At 38.6% G+C, this 22,194-nt stretch overlaps 1 protein-coding gene across 3 annotated transcripts in view; it reads left to right on the top strand.

The window, feature by feature from the left end:
- Positions 1-22,194, top strand: part of RELN (reelin) — a 535,951-nt gene that overhangs the window by 216,782 nt on the left and 296,975 nt on the right. For all 3 annotated transcript variants that reach the window (XM_032276354.1, XM_032276355.1, XM_032276356.1), the window contains exon 4: positions 15,113-15,183. In XM_032276354.1, the coding sequence (XP_032132245.1) occupies positions 15,113-15,183 (71 nt within the window). The remainder of the gene's footprint in view (positions 1-15,112; positions 15,184-22,194) is intronic.

Here is a 22,194-nt window from a genome sequence, read left to right on the forward strand (position 1 = left end):
ATTGTGAATGGAAGTTTGTTCTTGATTTGGCTCTCTTTAAGTCTGTTACTGGTGTATAGGAATGCATGTGATTTTTGCACATTGATTTTGTATCCTGAGACTTTGCTGAACTTGCTTATGAGTTTCAGGAGGTTTGGGGCTGAGACGATGGGGTCTTCTAGATATACAATCATGTCGTCTGCAAATAGAGACAATTTGACTTCCTCCTTTCCTATTTGAATGCCCTTTATTTCTTTTTCTTGCCTGATTGCTCTGGCTAGAACTTCTAATACTATATTGAATAGCAGTGGTGAGAGAGGGCATCCTTGTCTGGTGCCACATTTCAAGGGGAATGCTTCCAGTTTTTGCCCATTCAGTATGATATTGGCTGTTGGTTTGTCATAAACAGCTTTTATTATTTTGAGATACGTTCCATTAATACCTAGCTTATTGAGTGTTTTTAGCATAAAGGGCTGTTGAATTTTGTCAAAGGCCTTCTCTGCATCTATTGAGATAATCATGTGGTTTTTGTCTTTGGTTCTGTTTATGTGGTGAATTACGTTTATAGACTTGCGTATGTTGAACCAGCCTTGCATCCCCGGGATGAAGCCTACTTGATCATGGTGGATAAGCTTTTTGATGTGCTGTTGCAATCGGCTTGTCAGTATTTTATTGAAGATTTTTGCATCTATGTTCATCATAGATATTGGCCTGTAGTTTTCTTTTCCTGTTGAGTCTCTGCCGGGTTTTGGAATCAGGATGATGTTGGTCTCATAAAATGATTTGGGAAGAATTCCCTCTTTTTGTATTGTTTGGAATAGTTTCAGAAGAAATGGTACCAGCTCCTCTTTGTATGTCTGGTAGAATTCAGCTGTGAACCCATCTGGACCTGGGCTTTTTTTGGGTGGTAAGCTCTTAATTGCTGCCTCAACTTCAGACCTTGTTATGGGTCTGTTCAGGGTTTCGGCTTCTTCCTGGTTTAGGCTTGGCAGGAGGCAAGTGTCCAGGAATTTATCCATTTCTTCCAGGTTTATTAGTTTGTGTGCATAGAGTTGTTTGTAATAATCTCTGATGATGGTTTGAATTTCTGTGGAATCTGTGGTGATATCCCCTTTATCGTTTTTTATTGCATCAATTTGGTTATTCTCTCTTTTCTTTTTTATTAATCTGGCTAGTGGTCTGTCTATTTTGTTGATCTTTTCAAAAAACCAGCTCCTGGATTTATTGATTTTTTGAAGGGTTTTTTGTGTCTCTATCTCCTTCAGTTCTGCTCTGATCTTAGCTATTTCTTGTCTTCTGCTAGACTTTGAGTTTTTTTGATCTTGCTCCTCTAGCTCTTTCAGTTTTGACGATAGGGTGTCAATTTTTGATCTCTCCTTGTTTCTCATGTGGGCACTTATTGCTATATATTTTCCTCTAGAGACTGCTTTAAATGTGTCCCAGAGATTCTGGTATGTTGTGTCTTCATTCTCGTTGGTTTCGAAGAACATCTTTATTTCTGCCTTCATTTCATTGTTTATCCAGTCAACATTCAAGAGCAAGTTGTTCAGTTTCCATGAAGCTGTGCGGTGCTGAGTTAGTTTTTGAATTCTGAGTTCTAACTTGATTGCACTGTGGTCTGAGAGACTGTTTGTTATGATTTCCGTTCTTTTGCATTTGCTGAGGAGTGATTTACTCCCAATTATGTGGTCAATTTTAGAGTAGGTGTGATGTGGTGCTGAGAAGAATGTATATTCTGTGGATTTGGGGTGGAGAGTTCTGTAAATGTCTATTAGGTTTGCTTGGTCCAGGTCTGAGTTCAAGTCCTGGATATCCTTGTTAATTTTCTGTCTGGTTGATCTGTCTAATGTTGACAATGGGGTGTTAAAGTCTCCCACTATTATTGTGTGGGAGTCTAAGTCTCTTTGTAAGTCATTAAGAACTTGCCTTATGTATCTGGGTGCTCCTGTATTGGGTGCATATATATTTAGGATCGTTAGCTCTTCTTGTTGCATTGATCCTTTTACCATTATGTAATGTCCCTCTTTGTCTCTTATGATCTTTGTTGCTTTAAAGTCTAATTTATCAGAGATGAGAATTGCAACTCCTGCTTTTTTTTGCTCTCCATTTGCTTGATAAATCTTCCTCCATCCCTTTATTTTGAGCCTTTGTGTATCCTTGCATGTGAGATGGGTTTCCTGGATACAGCCCACCGATGGGTTTTGTCTTTTGATCCAATTTGCCAGTCTGTGTCTTTTGATTGGGGCATTTAGTCCATTTACATTTAGGGTTAATATTGTTATGTGTGAATTTGATACTGCCATTTTGGTGCTCGCTGGCTGTTTTGCCCTTTAGTTGAGCTGGTACTTGTTGTTCCTTTATATGTGTAGAGCTTCTTTAAGGAGCTCTTGTAGAGCTGGCCTGGTGGTGACGAAATCTCTGAGTCCTTGCATGTTCACAAAGGATTTTATTTTTCCTTCACTTATGAAGCTTAGTTTGGCTGGATAGGAGATTCTGGGTTGAAAATTCTTTTCTTTAAGGATGTTGAATATTGGCCCCCATTCTCTTCTGGCTTGTAGGGTTTCTGCTGAGAGATCTGCTGTGAGTCTGATGGGCTTCCCTTTATGGGTAACCCGACCTTTCTCTCTGGCTGCCCTTAGTATTTTCTCCTTCATTTCGACCCTGGTGAATCTGACGATTACGTGCCTTGGGGTTGCTCTTCTTGACGAATATCTTTGTGGTGTTCTCTGTATTTCCTGGACTTGAATGTTTGCCTGCCTTGCTAGGTTGGGGAAGTTTTCCTGGATAATATCCTGAAGAGTATTTTCCAGCTTGGATTCATTCTCTTCATCGCATTCAGGTACGCCTATCAAACGTAGATTAGGTCTTTTCACATAGTCCCACATTTCTTGGAGACTTTGTTCATTCCTTTTTAGCCTTTTTTCTCCATTCTTGCCTTCCCGTTTTATTTCATTGAGTTGATCTTCGACCTCTGATATCCTTTCTTCTGCTTGGTCCATTCGGCTGTTGATACTTGTGCATGCTTCACGAAGTTCTCGTGTTGCATTTTTCAGCTCCATCAATTCACTTATATTCCTTTCTATTTTGTCCGTTCTTGTTAGCATTTCGTCAAATCTTTTTTCAAGGTTCTTAGTTTCTTTGCATTTGGTTAGAACATGTTCTTTAAGTTCACAGAAGTTTCTTACTACCCACCTTCTGAATTCTGATTCTGTCATTTCATCACACTTGTTCTCCATCCAACCTTGTTCCCTTGCTGGTGAGGAGTTGTGATCCCTTTTAGGAGGAGAGGTGTTCTGGTTTCGGGTGTTTTCATCCTTTTTGCGCCGGTTTCTTCCCATCCTTAAGGATTTATCCACCTGTCGACTTTGTAGTTACTGGCTTTCAGATTGGGTCTCAAATCTTTCAGATTGACGTTCTGTTTGTTGATGATGAGGTTATTTCTGTTTCTTGGTTTTCCTTCTGACAGTCTGGCCCCTCTGCTGTAGGTCTGCTGAGGTTCACTCCAGGCCCTGCTTGCCTGGGGTTCACCTGCAGCAGCTGTTCAACAGCAAGGGTTGTTACCAGTTTTCTTCTTCTGCTATCTTTGTCCCAGACGGATACCCGCCTAGTGTCAATCTGATCTCTCTTTTATGAGGTGTCTTTTTGGATATATAGGGGTCAGGGAGCTGCTTGAGGAGACGGTCTTTTCTTTATAGGAGCTCAAATGGTGAGTTGTGAGCTCTGTTGTTGTTCATTCAGAGCTGCTGGGCAGGTACTTTTAGGTCTGCTGCAGCTGAACTCATAAACTGCTTTTTGTTCCCAGGTGCTCTGTCCCAGGGATTTAGGGCTTTATTTATGAGTTTCTGTTATGCTGCCGCCTTCTTTTTTTTTTTTCCTTCAGACCTGCACAGCCCAGCAAGGAGGCCGCCTAGTCACTGTCGGCCTATGGCAGCTTTGCTGAGCTGCTGTGGGCTGCGCCCCGTTGCCGAGTGAACTTCACTGCAGTCCTGTTTATATGGGTGTAGTTAGAACTGCTTTGGCGATGGTGGCCCGCCTCTGTTGGGGCGGAGACTCTGCTGTGGCGGGTTGCCTTGGCAACGGCGGGCTGCCTCAGCAATGGCGGGTTGCCTTGGCAACGGCGGGCTGCCTCGGTAATGGCGGACGCCCCTCCCCGACAGAGCTGGACCGTCCCAGGTTCAGCTGTGCTTGCTGTGAAACTCTCAATCCAGAGTTTCTGGTTGCTGTTCTTTTGTGGGGGTGGGGCCAGCCGAGCCTGATCGCCTGGCTCCCTGCCTCAGAGCCTTTTTTAAGTTGGTGCTCCAGTCGCCTGTTGAAGAGGCGCTGGGGTCTGTTTGTTTTCCCCTGCGGCCACTCACTTTGCTGGCTTAAACAGCGGCACTGAGGTTTGTGGCGCTTTTTTTTTTTTTTTTTTTTTTGCCCTGGAATCTACTGTCCTGGTTCTCTGCTCAGTCCCCTTTTTGAACCAGCGTATGGGCGACTTCCCTGGCTCCAATCGCCAGCCAAAAGGGCCCCCGGACCGGTGTATTTTGTACGGAGAACCGCGGCTCCGGGGCGCCAACAAAGCAGCCGCGCGGGGCAAAGCAGCGGCGCTGGCCGGCACAGCCGCGCTGGCCGAAACAGCCGCGCTGGCGACCGTGGAGCTCCTCTGCCCGGGAATTTCCTAGTCTGTGGGCAATAAAAACGCGGCGTCCACTCACCCTCTGCGCTTTCACTGGGAGCTGCAATCCTGAGCTGTTCCTAAACGGCCATCTTGGATCTCCCCCCTTGAGTGAGTTTCTTAATTCTGAGTTCTAATTTGATTGCACTGTGGTCTGAGAGACTATTGTTATGATTTCCATTCTTTTGCATTTGCTGAGGAGTGTTTTACTTCCAGTTATGTGGTCGATTTTAGAATAAGTTCTATGTGGTGCTGAGAAGAATGTATATTCTGTTGATTTGGGGTGGAGAGTTCTGTAGATGTCTAATAGGTCTGCTTGGTCCAGAGCTGAGTTGAAGTCCTGAATATCCTTCTTAATTTTCTATCTTGTTGATCTGTCTAATATTGACAGTGGGTTGTTAAAGTCTCCCACTATTACTGTGTGGGAGTCTAGGTCTGTAAGAACTTGTTTTATGAATCTGGGTGCTCCTGTATTGGGTGTATATATTTAGGATCATTAGCTCTTCTTGTTGCATTGATCCCTTTACCATTATGTAACACCCTTCTTTGTCTCTTTTGATCTTTGTTGGTTTAAATTCTGTTTTATCAGAGACTAGGATTGCAACCCCTGCTTTTTTTCTTGCTTTCCATTGGCTTGGTAAATCTTCCTCCATCTTTTTATTTTGAGCCTTGTGCGTCGTTGCCCATGAGATGAGTCTCCTGAATACGCCTCACCAATGGATTAGCCTTTAAAAATCTTGTATGAAAAGTGTTTAATGATACGGTAACTATTTATGATAAATATTGAATATAAGCAAATGGAACCCAGCTGTTTAGGGAAGTGATTTTCTAAACTACTTTTTATTAATGAATTATAAAAACTACAAGGATATATGATTTACTAAAATATGAATAGTGATTATCTCTCCTTGGTATGAATATGAGTAATTTTATTCTCATTACTACTTTTCTATATTTAAAATTTTTTATAATACAAATTATCTTTATAATAGAAAAAAAATTTTAAACATTGTATGCTGTAGTAGAGGCTTGCTTTACAACTTATTTCCTCCAAAGCAACACTTGTATGTACTTTGGCAGGATTTCTTTGCAAGAATACACCATTATTGTCCTAATTTGTTATGATTAATTAACTATGTTAGAAATCCTATTCTTTATTGGAGTTTTCATTGACTTTTTCATAGACAAAAATATTTTAGAGTTTACAATCTTCCCTTTTAAGATCAAAAATAGCTTTTGATCTTAAATCCTATAGAATGTGCTTCTTTAATTCCCTTTCAGCTTTGTGCTGTATTCTGAAATGACCAATCAGACATCATCATCATAATTTCTTATATTTTCCACAATATTTTCACAGAGTTGATCTCATTTGATTTTCATTACAGCCCTGAAAATAAATAGCACAACGTTTCTAGTCCTATCTCAGAAAATAAACACTCATGTAAGATCGACATAAGTCATTGAGCTTCAGTGCAAACTCACATGTTCTGGTTCCAGATCTGCTGTTTGAACCTTAAAATTATCCAGTCCATTCAGTTTATAGATTAAGAAAATAAGACACACAGAAGTTAAGTGACACAGTATAAATCATGGAGGTAATGAATGCCAGTCCTAGAGCAAACCCCCACCTCTTCTGTTGTGGAAGCTAGTACTCTTTCTTTGGGTCCACTGAAAGGTGGTACCTAAATACTTTGCATGCATGTTTCAATAAATATATAGACTCCTTAATTCATATCCAGCAGAAATCATTATTTAATAGGTTTTCTTTGGAGTTGACCTGCCATTTTTCTAATTTGTTCTTGCCTTACCTAAGAATGTCTCTGAGACAGATGACCATAGACTTACCTAATTTAAAAGGTGTTTAAAACAGCAGAGCCTCTCAAATAATTTTAATGATTTTAAGAGGTGGTATGGAAAGAATTTTTATTTTAATGTTTTAGAAGGCATTTCCAGAATACAGTTGGTTTGAGGATACTCTGGAAGATGTTAAATGATGAAACGTGTTGTGATAATAAAGCAAATACATCAATTTATGTTTACTTTTCTTGCTGTTAACTGATTTTCAAGATTAATCTTATAACAATGTTTATCTTGACTATTATCATCTAATCATCTTCTTCATAGTGTTTCTTATTCAGTGACTTGCTGGTTACTTCTTAAAGCACTTAACATTCTGTATCAAGTATAACATATATTAATCATTCACCCATTTCGCAAACATTTACTGTATGGATGCTTTATATCAATCATCAAGTGAAATATTTAAAAAGAAATAGGCCTAAATCCCTGTGCCTGGGGTACACATAACATAATATAGAAGATGTAATTAAAAAAGAATATTCGTTGAGTTTACATCATATGCCAACAGGGCCAAGGTAAGAAATGTGAGCACCTAAAGCAGGCTGATAATTAGCACCCCATCAGATTCATAATCCTTAATGGTTTGTTGAATACTTATTAGTGGAAGTAGAGAGAGCATCATCTTTTTATTAAGAAAAATTGTGTATCCTTTTTGCTGTTGTTCATAATCAAGGATCTATTAGTTGTGAACCAGGAAAATTCCTGATAAAACCCAAATAAAGCCACTTTAAATTTAAACAATAAGAAGTCACTCACTTTTGGTAGACAGCACTCCTGCATTCAGTTTTAGAAATGTAGGTGACTTCACATGCTCTTGCCAGAGCACTGTTTGCTGGGCTGCTCTTAGGATTTTACCTGTTACTGATGTAGGTGAAGGCTGCTGAAGAGTTTTTTTAATCTGCATTTCTCATTTGGCTTAACTCACAAAGTTATTTTCTCCTGAAATAAACTACATATTTCCGGAAATTAAAGTTAATCCTAAATGTGAGTTGGGAACTTTTGACACATTTGACACCTTAGTGGTGCTCCTTCTTCAGACATAAATCAGTCCAGGCAACTTCCCCTTACTTTAAAACTTTATGATAATCCTGAGAAATATGTAACTTGTTCTTCCTTTTACTAGACGAGCCATTCTTCTGCAACTGGACAAAATAAAATGTGGTTTAATCTGCTTGTGGATAGCTTCCCTCCCCAGATTCACTTTGTTGGCAATTTACAAAGGATACAACTCTGCCAAAGATAAATGTCTTCTTCTCTTTGGTATTACATATCCTGCAACTACCAGGTGTTTTTTGCCAAATTACTCTTTATTTCAATGGAAAATCATTTAGTGATGTTATTAAAAACACTTTAAGTAAAAGTCAGAGTTCACACTACATGTGGCTGAATACATACAATACCATGGATGAACAAATACTGTCAGATGAACATAAACCCTCCATCTCCATTTCAGGAGATTGCTGAATCACCTTGAAAGAAAGTTAAGTTACCGTTAACCACTCATTGATTTGCCGTACTTAAAGGATTTCATCTGCATGTTCCTTCTCTTGCTAATAAAAGGTATGCTTTGATCAGAAATCAAAGTTAAACCATCTGTTTGGTAACCTTTAAGGATGCCAAGACTTTGTGATTACTGGATAATGAACATTAATACTGAAATTTGTTGTTTTCAAGGAAATAAAATATTTATGCATTTGACAACAAAATATTCTGTGGCTTAGGAATAAAAGATATAATTGTAAAAAAAATTAGGACAGTAAAACTTTGAAAAGCTAAAGCATTGTGAAAACATACACAATCCTTTGCTTATTTTGCAATGGCTTTGCCATATTTGAAGTTGAGAATTTAACTTAAAAATAATTACTCCTTGAAGTTATTCATTTCTCTTTTTTATGGGTTTTAAAGCATTTTTTTGTTATTTTGATAAAGATCAGTGTATCTCCCCAAATTGGAATGCACTGTAATTTTTATGCCTTTAATCTCAGCATTTTGAGAGGGCAGGGTAGAAGGATTGCTTGAACCCAGGAGTTCAAGATTAACCTGGGCAACATAGTGAGACCTTGTCAAAAAAGAGAAAGAGAAAGAGAGAAAGAAAGGAAGAATGAAAGAGAGAGAGAAAAGAAAATACTGTAATTTGCTGATATAAAGGGGGTAAGAATTTTAATGGGTGAATTGATTCCTTTGAGGATCAAATTTACCAAACTCAGATCAACTCTTTTTCCCCATATTCCACATATTTAGTTACCTTTCCTGGTGGATGGCTTGGCACATACATACTGAATTACACTAGACTAACTTCAGATTGCTGATTAACAGATGCTCTTCCAGCTGTAAAATGGACAAGTCACTAACATACCAGACCTCATTGACAAAGCAGTAGAAAATGGCAGAAAAAGCAACCAACCCCTGGAGGCAAAGTATATTGTCATAGGTTTAGAAATGAACCAGCTGGTATGATTCTTTATGTTAATCTATGAGCAAATTGATTCATGTAATCAACAAATAATAATACACTTGGGAATTTAGGCATTATAGCAACTGTATTAAAATACTTCTGTATTCCTTCTTTTTAAACTGGTGACAATACATGTAAGCAAATTGCGGAGTGAAAAATATAAATCAAATATAAATATAAGTTAAAAATATAAATAGCTCTGCTTCCTCATTTGTTCAAATCATTATGATAGATGCCATATGGGGGATAATTTCTTTTTAATTACTGATTCCTACTATTCCAGAAACTTGAAATCTGTTCAGGTTGAGAGACTGTAAATATCTTGAGTGAATATTAATATCTTTAAGTAATAGTTATTATTTCAAGTTATCCCTGTCCTCAGGTAGGGAGTCTCTTGCCTAGAGTGCTTAAAGTTGTCCTAAGTCATGTAGCTCACAAGTGGCTCCTGACTGTGTTCTGTCACTGGTCTTCTCCTTGCGGAGACTGTACCTCAGCACTGCACTGCAGTGCAAGGCACACTTATTTCTCAAATGCTTTGGGCATACAACTACTCTGTTGTTTAGTTGAGATGAAAATATCACATGCTCTTTTGAAATCATATCAACAAAGGCTTCTTCAAGCACTGAATATGGTAATCATAATGAACTTTTTTCGTTTTGGAGAATCCATAGAGCTTTTCAAATGATAGGTTATAACAGCCCAAAGGGATTTTAAAATTACTTAGTTAATAGGGGCTCTTGCTGGCAAGTTTGCTTTAGAGATCTGTGCATCTCCCAAGAAGAAGATAAGTACTCATTAGAAACATGTTTTAAGAAATTTGGTCTACTTCCAAAACAATGAACAATGAAGATATTTTCTAAACTCTTATGAAAAATTATTGCTAATTATGTAAAGTTAAGTGCAAATAGTACCAACATAGTTAATAACACCATCAGTGTAATGGACCTTTGCCCTGAGAGAGAGCTGTAAGTTACATAAAATAACAATTCTAGAAATGAATCAGGCCTGTCACCATATACCATAGCTCTGTATTCTTATTTAAAACTAGGCTGTGCGTTACAAATTGGAGGACCTGGTGGAATCTAAAAAAGGTGGCCTTATAGAAGTAGAGAGTAGAATGGTGATTATAAGGGGCTGTGTGGTTTGGGGAGGTAGTTGGGAGATGTTGGTCCAAGGATATAAAATTTCAGTTAGACAGGAGGGATAAGTTCAAGAGATCTATTGCCAATGTGGTATCTATGGTTAAAAATATATTGTATTCTTGAAAATGCTAAGAGAGTGGATATGGGTCTCACCACAAAAAATGATCACCAAATGAGGTAATACATATGTTAACTAGCTAGATTTAATACACAGCTTAACATACAATTTTATCTGGCAATGTAATTTTTAAATTGGAGGACCTGACCTCTAGAGACTTAATTCTGAGTTACTGTACTTTAAGCAATTTTTGAATATATAATATATACTTATATAATAGAACATTTATGTATTTCCATAGAAGAGAAGATTTGAAATAAATTCTGTGATTCTGTGGGTAAACCACCATGAATTATTTGACAGCTCAAAATATGTTCAAATAGTCTTGCCATATTGAAATTAGTCACACCCTGAGGAGTGCAGTGCAGATGGTTCATGGGATAAAGCAAGGGAGACTGTGTTCTTGCTGGTCCCTTGGGCTTTTGCTCTTTCTTCTCCCCAAGATAAGATGCCAATATGCAGACTTTTTAAACTACTAACCATGCTTCTTCTACAGGGTGGGATAGTTTTACATTAAAATATTATCTCAGAGTTCTAAGGGTTTGGAAAGAAAGTGATGCAAATGATGCTTATCTGTCAGCACGCATGTGTGTATTGGGAATCCACGTACGTTCCAGGGTTTGGGAAGCAGTGTGGCTGAGAATGTCTTCCAGTAATCCTATGTCTGTAACATTCAGGAAAATGCACTGGGTCATGGGGGCTGTTGGAAGAAGTGTGAAAGGAGACTGTAATAAGCTGATAGAAGTTGAAGGTCTCCATCAATGGTAGACTGGATAAAGAAAATGTGGTACATATATACCATGAAATACTATACAGCCATAAAAAAGAATGAGATCAGATCCTTTTCGGGAATATGGATGAAGCTGGAGGCCATTATCCTTAGCAAACTAACACAGGAACAGAAAACCAAATACCACATGTTCTAACTTACAAGTGGGAGCTAAATGATGAGAACACATGGACACATAGGAACAACACATACTGGGGCCTATCGGAGGGTGGAGGAGATGGGAGGAGGGAGAGGATCAGGAAAAATAACTAATGGGTACTAGGCTTAATACCTGGTTGATAAAATAATCTGTACAACAAACCCCCATGACACAAGTTTACCTGTGTAACAAACTTGTACATGTACCCCTGAACTTAAATGTCTAAATTAGTTTTTAAAAAACGATTAATTGAAACCTATAAAATGGAAGAAAGTTTAAAATTAGACAAATAGTATGTACTAGATGAAGATATGCTAATAAGCATTTAATGTACCTTGTCTTAGATTTTATATTAAATAATAAATGGTTGAAAAGAAGTCGAGGGGCTCATAGAACACTATCGTGGGATAAGGGTCAAGAGAGATAAATGGTGTTTTCAAAGACAAATTACAAGGAATTGCTGGCCAAGAGGCCAGAGTTCCAACAGAAGTAAAGAGAAGTTTGTCCAGAAGGAGGTTGACTAAAATGGCTTTAGCCTGAAGAGTTGGAGTAGAGAGCACAAGTCAGAGAAGACATGACTTTAAAGATCAGGCCCTGGGTCAAGCATGGTGGCTCATGCCTGTAATCCCAGCACTTTGGGAGGCCAAGGCAGGTAGATCATGAGGTCAAGAGATCGAGACCATCCTGGCCAATATGGTGAAACTCCGTCTCTACTAAAAATACAAAAATTAGTTGAGCGTGGTGGTGCATGCCTGTAGTCCCAGCTACTCAGGAGCCTGAGGCAGGAGAATTGCTTGAATCTGGGAGATGGAGGTTGCAGTGAGCCAAGTTCGTACCACTGGACTCCATCCTGGCAACAGAGCAAGACTCTGTCTCAAAGAAAAAAAGAAAAAAGATCAGGCCCTGAAAGCAGGCTCTTCCTCTGAAAAGTGATTGAAAGCTACCATCATATATTTGAACCAGGTTAATGAAATATTGCTATAATGTTTAAAAGCAAGGACTCTATACTCAGACTGCCTGGGTTTGAATCCTGGCTTTAACACCAATTGTGTGACATTTGTAAATCATGCAATAGCTCTCTGTCCCAGTAAAAATGGATAATAGTATCTACCTTGTAGGGCCATTGACAGGATTCATTGAGTTTATTATTGTAAAGCCCTACAGCAGTGCCTAGCAGGGGGTAAATTACAATTCATAATAGGCGTTAGAATAACAATAAGTATATGTACCAGCCACATTATTATTATTGCTACTTCTACTTTTCCCAAGCATGGGACTTCAGATAATGGCATTGAGCACATAGTGTGCTGTGCTTCTCAAGCCAGCTTTTAATTGCTGAGCCCTTTCTTTAAACAAAATTAAATAATTAGAACATATAAAGCCTAGATGGTCTGGTGGAATTGATTGGTGCCTGGAACACCTGCTGTCCCCCCTTCTCTTGACTCTCATGAAGACCCCTAGGGCATTACTGTGGAGCATGTTTGGAAAACTGCCTGTGCCAGGGAAAGAATCCAAGGCCTCAAATCAAAGACCTGGAATCAGGTCTTATCTACCATTAATGGGCGGTGTAACCTTCGGTAGGTTGATAACCTCCCTGCCCTGGCATTCCTGATCCATATGTTGTAAGAATTAGACCTGTTTAGTGGCTTTCAAACTCTGCTCCCTTAAAGCCTAAGAGTTCCACAGAAGTACACAGCAAGATTTGGGAAATAGGTAGTACAGAGCCCCAGAAATTCAAGAACTAGGGCTCCTCTGTTTTATTCATTGGAATTCTGTATTAATTTGAAGAATGAGTACCACTGCTAAAGACATTTTGACCAGATGATCTTAAAGTTTCCTTCAGGTTCAATTACTCTGTCATTATTCTTTAGAAATTTATGAGGTTTACTTATTGAGCCAAAGTAGCAGAAGTAAGAATATTAATGAAGGCATCAAATAATGAATCTGAGGAAACTGAGTAATGGGGAAAACAGTGTGGACTATTCACAAGGTACTGTGAAGTGAGATACATTGGTATATATGATATTTAGAGAAAAGGTGAAACCTCTGATACCTGAATCTTATTTTGACAATTTGGCTCATTGTGCTCATAGGAGCATAAGCTGGCACAATGACAACTAGGCTATGAACCAAGAACAAATATTATGATAGAAGTATTACATACTTACAGTCAGAAGACAACTAAAATGAACAATTATTTAAACACTGTATGCCATAGGACTTTTCTTGGTGGTTAGTGATTTCAGAAAATATGTCCCTTCGGAAACAAATGTCACATTGGTGATCACTGTGTTGCTATTAGAAGTGTATGTGAACTCGGACACTATTGGCTTGATTGGTTTGAACAACGTATTTAAGTAAAAATGTTACGATGTTCCCTTTGGTCATAAAATCTGTACTGATTAGTGAGCTTCTAGACCACGTTTATGGCTTGGATTGGCCCTATGTTTAGTCCTCCTCATTTTCAGCTTTCTGAAAGCAAAGGAAAACCATAAACATATTTGAATATATAAAAAGAGTGGTAGCATCTGTTTATGTGTAATTTCGTTAATGATTAATATGCAACAATAAGGGCTAACGCCCTTACAGGCTTCACAAATGGTGTGAGTTGAAGGCCACCCAGTGATTTTTCTCTCCAATTATATCTCCCTTCCACCATTCAAAACTCTCACTGTTGAGCGTGTGTGTGTGTGTGTGTGTGTGAAGGCGTAGTACTTTCACTGCTGAAATATGTTACCTTGAAGTGATATCACCCATGAACACTTCAACATGGATTCATTTATCAGATTACTTTCACAAAGTTGGGTTCTGGGGTACTGACTGACACTAGAGGGCACTTACAGTTCAATCAGGACAGAATTCAGAAAGGTCTGTCTGCAGCAGGGAGGGGGATGCTACATCCACACATGGGCCACAGCAAGGAATGCTGGGAGACAGGAAGCCCTACTGGGTCCAGCAAACAACAAGATGTTGGCCGAAGGAAGGGGTCACTTATCAAGGGGAAATGCATAGGCTAAACTTTGCCCTGTTGTGAGCTGATATAGTGCCTTGTACATAATCCATCTTCAGCAGATGATAGTTCAATCAAATTATTTTTACCCTAGGATGGTTTTGGCTAAAACTAAAGTTAAGATTTCATGCTAATTTTTTTGTTATTTAAAAAAAATTTTGTGTGGCTTATTTTCTAAAATCAAACTTCTTAAACAGACATGATTTTGTTTTAAATTTGTTTAAATAATACATTTCGTGCCAGAAAGATTCTTTTTAAAGGAAACCCCTTCATATATAAAGCATAATTACTCCTTTAATAAGACATTTTTTGTTATAGCCATTGAATAACACATCTGCTACAAGGATGTTATTTTTTTCATCAATCCATGTGCACAGCTCTGATTAGGAGAGGTAAAAGATACACATCTCCTTCAAATAGTGAATCTCCTTCAAATGGTTTTATTTTGTTATGACAGATTTTGTTATGAAAGCTTTGAATAGCTCTCTTTTTATGAAAATACTTTTTTGAAATGTAATTCTCTGTTTCAGCTCTTTATATGTTATGGTGACTATTGATTTCAGAAAAAAGTACCTTAAGAGCATCTTTCTCCAGTACTAATATCAATATTGCTCCACAAAACATTTATATCATGGTCTCCTGAAGAAGAAATTTTAATAAGCTACCTCTCTGTACTTTTTATTCTGTAGGCTTTATTCACATCTGCTGTTTTCAGAACAAGCTCACAACTGTTCCAATGTCTTTATATAGTAAAATCTGAAGACAGTTCTCAACCCAGGTGTCTTGGTTTAAGCCTTCACTCTACTGTTCATTTATATCACTGTTCTGATATACTCCTCAAAAATATTATATCCACACAATAAAGTTTAAGAATAAGCTTTTAAAAAAGTTTTAAAAATATATTTTCACCAAACGTATTACAGGTATAAGATTTGAATTAACCCTTTTCTATTTGTTTCCAGGGCTACAGCAACACACCGGGGCCAGGTTATTTTCAAAGATGCTTTAGCCCAGCAGTTGTGTGAACAAGGAGGTAAGAGTCATATTTGATTTATTTGTGTTATGTCTAAACTATTCATGGTAGGTCCTATGGTCTCTGTACTACGTAAGCATTTCATTATAATTACTTAATCATAATGCTTTAAAAATTTAAGTATTGACCACTTCATATCACTAATAATTATTTAGTTATTAATAATAAAAATCTATAGAATTCTGAAGATACTGTGAGCAAAAGAAAATTTATTTTCATAATTTTTTCTAATGAATTACCTTTAGTTATTCTAAAAGTACAAATCTTAGTAGTTTGAAATTACATTGGGGGAATTAATTAACTTTTAGAATTATATTATTGTATTTAAAGGAAATTTCTATTAACTATCTCTCTGCTAAAGAATATCTGATGGGCTTTGGAGAGAAAGTAGGAAAAATTATTGGTTTTTGAAATTCCTAAGAAAATACCATTTATTATTAGTTATATACATCACAATATGACTTTAACTAAATGATGTGATGCTTAATGATTACTAGTGGCAAAATCCTAATTATACGCATAGTTGTTGAATTATAAAACTTCATTCTAATTATAGTTTCAAACATATTATCAGTATTCCTAGGTTTAACAATCTGGCTTCAGTTTGCCTCTCTTACCTGCAACTTTTGAGAATACAAATATTAAAATGTGTCTTTGTAGGTAGGCTCAAGAATTCGCTCATTATGCAAATCTTCTTCTAGGCTATGAAATCACTCACATTATTGAAAATATAGAATACCACATAGCAGTGAACATTAATATCCTGGAAATTTTGTAGTGCCAGAAAAAGATGTATCTAATTTTATTAACATTTACCATTGTCTAAAAACTGATTTAAGTCTTAAATTTTTTAGCCTTTTCTATTGTAAATGAATTATTGGGATTGGGTTCACTTAAAATGAAAAGAAAAACCAGTGGGAAAAATTCTCAACCAGTGAGGAAAAAAAAATGCCTTCTATAGTAGTATTACACATGAGCATGATTTACACGATGGTAGATGTGGATGTTATTAAAAATGTTGTACAACCCAGGACCAGAATAAAAACACTGAGCTTTTCAGTAGCGTCTAGCTCATCAAAATCATATCAATCCATCCAAGATAAAGTGAAAAATAATGCTAACAAGAGTGATGACTTTCTACTATCAGGGAATAATAAGGAAAATAATTAGTGCTATAAACTATATATTTATTCTGGCCTTATCTACTTTTAATTAAAACATTAATTATCTCCTCAAATAAAATAACCTAATTTTATCATGTAATCATTTTTTATATATTGAATGAGGAATATCTAATATATTTATTAGAGGAAAAACAATTGCAGTCACTATATACCACAGCACAGTGCCTTTCCATTTTAACATGCTCAGTATGTTTGTTGATTTTAATTAAACAATTCAAGCAAAGCAAAGTTTTTTGTATTGCTTGCTAAACATACTGAAAAAGTAAAAGGATTAGAAAATGTACTCGTAATGTCTTAGAGAGTCTGTAATCTTAATCCCTTTTCTTATAAAGCATTCATTGAAAATTTTTTTTGAGATGAAGTCTCACTCTGTCACCCAGGCTGGAGTGCAGTGGCACAATCTTGACTCACCATAACCTCTGCCTCCTGGGTTCAAGCGATTTTCCTGCCTCAGCCTCCCGAATAGCTGGTTTTACAGGCTTGTGCCACTGCACCCAGCTAATTTTTTGTATTTTTAGTAGAGATGGGGTTTCACCATGTTTGCCTGGCTGGTCTTGAACTCCTGATCTCAGGTGATCCATCAGCCTCCCAAAGTGCTAGGATTACAGACATGAGCCACTGCACCAAGCCAAAAGTCTTTATTCTGCAGAACTGTGTACAGCACCTGCAAGACCTCTGACCTAGCTCACAGTGCTAAATGTGGACTTGAAAGTGAAAAGGACTCATTTCCTGTTCTTGAGGAGCTCATAGGCTAGGATGTAAATGACAGATCGATGGATTACAGAGGCAGCTAAGGAATCACCCTGGGGGTGTTAGGAAAGGCATCCCAGGAAGCTAAACCTGAATGGCCAGTGAGGTTTAAGAAAAAAGGAGAGGAGGCCGAGTGCAGTGGTTCACACCTGTAATCCCAGCACTTTGATAGGCCAAGGTGGGCAGATCACTCGAGGTCAGGAGTTCAAGACCAGCCTGGCCAACGTGCTGAAACCCTGTCTCTACTAAAATTACAAAAATTAGCCAGACGTGGTGGTGGGTTCCTGTAATCCCAGCCACTTGGGAGGCTGAGGCAAGAGAATAGTTTGAACCTAGATGGAGTTTGCAGTGAGCCAAGATCACACCACTGAACTCCAGCCTGAGCAACAATGAGACTCTGTCTCAAAAAAAGAAAAAAGAAAAAAAAAAGAGCCATCTATCTCCTTCCCATTCTCACTGACCCACCTTACATCAGGCCCCAGTGCCTCCTTTGGGAATTGCTGAATAGCCTCCTTTGTGATTTTTCTGCTGCCATTTTCATGGTGCCTTTATTTTCATGGTGTTATAATTAGCTTTCCAAAATAGAAATATGGCTCTATCATTTGTGTGCTTAAAACCCTTCACTATCTCAATTGGAACCAATAATTTATCTTCAGAGTAAAATTGCTACTGCTTATGACACATGCAAGGACAATCCCTTACAGTCTGGCTTTAGTTTGCCTCTCCTACCTCATTTCTTGCCATCCTCTCATTTTTACCTTGAAACTCCCTGAATGGACCTTGCTGTATCATCCTGGTGATATCTGCACCCTATACTCTCCCAGTTTTCTTTGCCTGGGCTATCCTTTTACGTCCTTTAGTTCTGTCTGACTCGGGCCGTCAGACCCTGCTTAGGGTATTATTCCCTCCCTCTGGAGAAAACGTCTCTGATTCCCTCCCTCTCCTGCTCAAGCTGGTCTAGACAACCCTCATACCTAACTCTCTCTACAGAATTGTCAAGCCACATTAAATAGGAACACTCTCAACACTGTTATGTGCCAGATACCACTCCAAGCAGTCTACAAACTCATCTAATCTTCACAGCAACTCTCTGAAAAAGAAACTATTATTATCTACACTTTGAAGATGAGAAAACAATGGCACAGGGAGAGTAACTTACTTTTGCATTCACTCATTCATTTGACAACTATTTATTGCATGTTGTAATAAGGACATTATCACAATGCGTTGTCTGCCATAAGATATATGCTCCTTGAGGGTAACAACTGTGATTTTTAGTATGGAATCTCTAAAGCTTCTCACAATATCTGGTGCACAGTATGCACCTCATAAATGTTTATCGAATGAATGAGCAAACAATTAAACTACAATAGTCTGATAGATAAGAAAGAGGAGGCAACCCAGTAATTCATTGCAGCTAAACCATGAGGCGTGGAAAGGTAAGTGGAGCAGATCATGCAGGACCTTCTGTTAATGCCCAGGGACTTAGGTGTCCTACTGCAGGTGGTGGGAAGGAAGCAGGAGAGTGATAGAACAATTAAAGAAAACCTAATGGGGGTTGGAGGTGGAATGTGTTGCAGGGTTATTGACAGATTAAAGGCAGATGACAAGCAGACAAGGGAAGACAGATTATTATGAAAAGAGAAATAAATGCTGAGTAGTTTAAAGTTGAGGCTTTGAAAAAATATGATCGCTATACATTTTATGTATTACTATGGACCCCATGAATATGTACCATTATTATGGGGTGTCTTAAATTAGATCTTGGAGGCCAGAAAGAAGGGGATATGTTAGAGAAACCTAGAGAAGGTATGCGGGGAAGGGCTGGTCAGGACAGGGAGGAGATCCGGGCTACTCTGTGACTTCTGACCTGAGTGACTGGGTGGACAGTGATGCCAAGAACAGAAGAAATGAAGAAAATGTTAGAGGTGTGGAAGGAAAAATAATCAATTGCACTTTCACATGTTGGCTCTGAGGGAGTTGCGGAGTCTCCAGCAGCCTGCTGAGAAGGGGCCTGTCACTGGCTGGGGCAGCCAGGGAGATTTGAGAGCCATCAGCCTGTTGATGCTGGGGAGGCAATGCATTCATCAGGGAGATGCTTAGAGCAGGGAGGAAGGGGCCAAATGAGAAAGGCAGTGACTGAGCAGGGGCAGGAAGAAGAGGGAACTCTGGAGAAGAGGCAAGCCTCTGAGGTGGGGGGAACTGTGGGAAGAAATCTCAACATGGTAGAGGTATCCAACAAGGACAAATGGAGAGAATGAAGGATAGAAAAGGACCTTAGGGTTTTACAGTCAGAAGGAGATTAGCATTTGGGCTGGGTGTGGTGGCTTACACCTGTAATCCCAGCACTTTGGGAGGCTGAGGCAGGCAGATCACCTGAGGTCAGGAGTTTGAGACCAGTCTGGCGCAGATAGTGAAACCCCATCTCTACTAAAAATACAAAAATATGAGCCAGGTGTGGTGGCGGGTACCTGTAGTCTCAGCTACTCAGGAGGCTGAAGCAAGAGAATTGCTTGAACCTGGGAGGCAGGGGTTGCAGTGAGCTGAGATTGTGCCACTATACTCCAGCCTGGGCAACAAAGCAAGGCTGCCTCTCAAAAAAAAAAAAAAAAAAAAAGTAGGTGATTGGCAATTTGACTGGAAATTAGGGTGGTTCTAAGCAAGGCAAGACTACCTGAGGCAGCTTTGTAGCATGGTAAGCTTCTCACTCAATCTGTGGACTCAGGCAGACAAGGGAAGACAGATTCTTGTGAGATGAGAAATAAATGCTGGGCAATTTAAAGTTGAGACTTTGAAAAATATATAAACACTGTATATTATATGTATTACTGTGAACCCCATGAATATATACCATTATTATTTGTCAATTAAAAAAATAAATTTTTTTAAAAGAAAGGAGAGAGGTAGGCACCTAGAGAGGAAAGGATTCTGGATTTTTTCTCTCTCTCTAGACCAGAGTGTATTTATTACAGGCTTCCAGTACCTTGCAGCCAAACACCACCAAGAACACACCTAGCTGAAGTTAAATAGGTTGAACAGGTTGATTTAGTGCTTGTCATAGTGTGGGAGAAGGCAAACCGTGGGGGAACCATGGGGCATCTCAAAGAGAGGATGTTACAGAAGGAATTGTTATTATAAGATTTGAGCTGTATTTGGCGATTGGGGTAGGGTTTAAGAAAGTGGAGCATTGCTCTAGATTGGATGAGGTCAGGAAGTAGGGGCAATTCTGTGGTTAGTATCTCAATAAATCTACCACAAGGGCAGACTAGAGTGAGGCTGCTGCTGTAATTGATAAAGAAGCAGCAGTTGCTGCTACAAGCCAGGAGAGAGGGTGCTTGGCACATTGTGACTTAGCTGGTACTAAAGTTGTGTCTGTGTTGAGACATGATTAAGAAATAGGTGTATCTCTACCTTGATTCATTACAGTCACAGAGTAGACTTGTCTAAAGTTGGTGTTCTGTGAAATTGTTTATGTTTAATAGTAGGACACCAAAGCGCAGCAGAGATTGCCAGGCCAGGTTCTAGATGTCAGAGGCTACTTTTTTCTTAATTGGGGCTGAGGAGAGAATGCAAGGGGGCAGTGATTTACTTTTGTATTTTAGTTTTTACGAGGGCTTTGAAATCACAAGGAAGTGGATTGTCTTATTTGCACTGATATCACAGAGTGTCACAGGCTTGGTAATTGATAAAGAACAGAAATTTACTTTCTCACAGTTCCAAAGGCTGGGAAGTTAAAAATCAAGGCACTGGCAGGTTTGGTTGTCTGGTGAAGGCTGCTTTAAACTTCTAAGATGGAGCCTTGATGATGTATCCTCCAAGAGGAGGAATGCTGTGTCCTCAGATGGCAGAAGGCAAAAGGGCAAGCCAGCTAAACGTTGCATGAAGCCTCCTTTATAAGGACCTTTCTCCCATTCACAGGGAGAGTAACCCTCATGACCTAATCACTGCTCAAAGGCCCCACCTCTTACTACTGTCACATTGCCAACACCTAAATTTTGGAGGGGATGCATTCAAATCACAATGTGGATTCAAGCTTTACTTGTGTGACCTTACTTTCCAGGGTCCCTGACCCAAAGCACAGGTTCTGCACATCTGAAGGGAAAAGACTTTGCTGGAGCAAAATTTTATTCAAGGTCGGCTGGTGTGAGATAAAAAGCATAAGTACTCAGTGGGGTAAAATTGTGAATGATTAATTTTTTTTAATGTACCTCTATTTTGTAATTTTTTTTTACAATGAACTAACATTATTTGTATTATAAAGGAATAGCACACATTTCTTCCAAAAAGCATACTTATGGGGTTAGACTTAGGAAGGAGGAGGGACAAGTCTGCTGTGGCAAGGGAAATAAATCCCTTCTCAAGAATCAAAGGAAAATTCTAAATTAGTCCTATGTCTCCTCCTATATGACAGCTTGCCTGACACCCTTAACATGCTCTGTTTCTGTTGGATTATAATTATTTTTTTTAAACACTCTTTTCTCCCAACTGAGAGCTTTGTGAGCGCAGGAACCATTATTAAACTTTTTTTCAACGTTTAATAATGCTTGAAACATAGACTCAATAAATGTTTGCTGAATAATCAACTTAAACATTTTACAATTGAAAAATCACTGTCCTTACTGAAAAATCTTTAACCCTGAACATTTGCTATGGACCATGATGAGGCAGTGTGGCTGCTACTAGCAATGTTCCTCACACTGATCTCTGGTTGTAAAATGCATGTGGCAGCATATTAAAAATTTTTGAAAGTTGTTCATGGACTTTCATATAAACTGTAAGAAGTCTCTTTAATGTTCCTGGAACATAGATCAGGTTCTCAGATTTTTAAAATATATCTCTGAGGTTCCAAGTAATTGTAAACACATCCCCATCTGAGTTCTGCTGTCATGTCATGGTGCAGACAAGGAGCTAGAGTTTTCCCATCTTTAGTCTGGGGTGGAGGGTTGGCTGGGCTATATACCCTCAATTGTTTTGAAAGTAAAATATGCTTAGGTTCATTCACTAGCTGCAAAACATAAATAACGAAATTATTCAATATTTAGTACTAAACAAAAATTACTTAATGCTTACCATGTGC

The sequence above is a fragment of the Sapajus apella genome, unplaced genomic scaffold (assembly GCF_009761245.1).
Source record: "Sapajus apella isolate SASKATOON/1434 unplaced genomic scaffold, GSC_monkey_1.0 scaffold7, whole genome shotgun sequence".
Taxonomy (NCBI): Eukaryota; Metazoa; Chordata; class Mammalia; order Primates; family Cebidae; genus Sapajus; species Sapajus apella.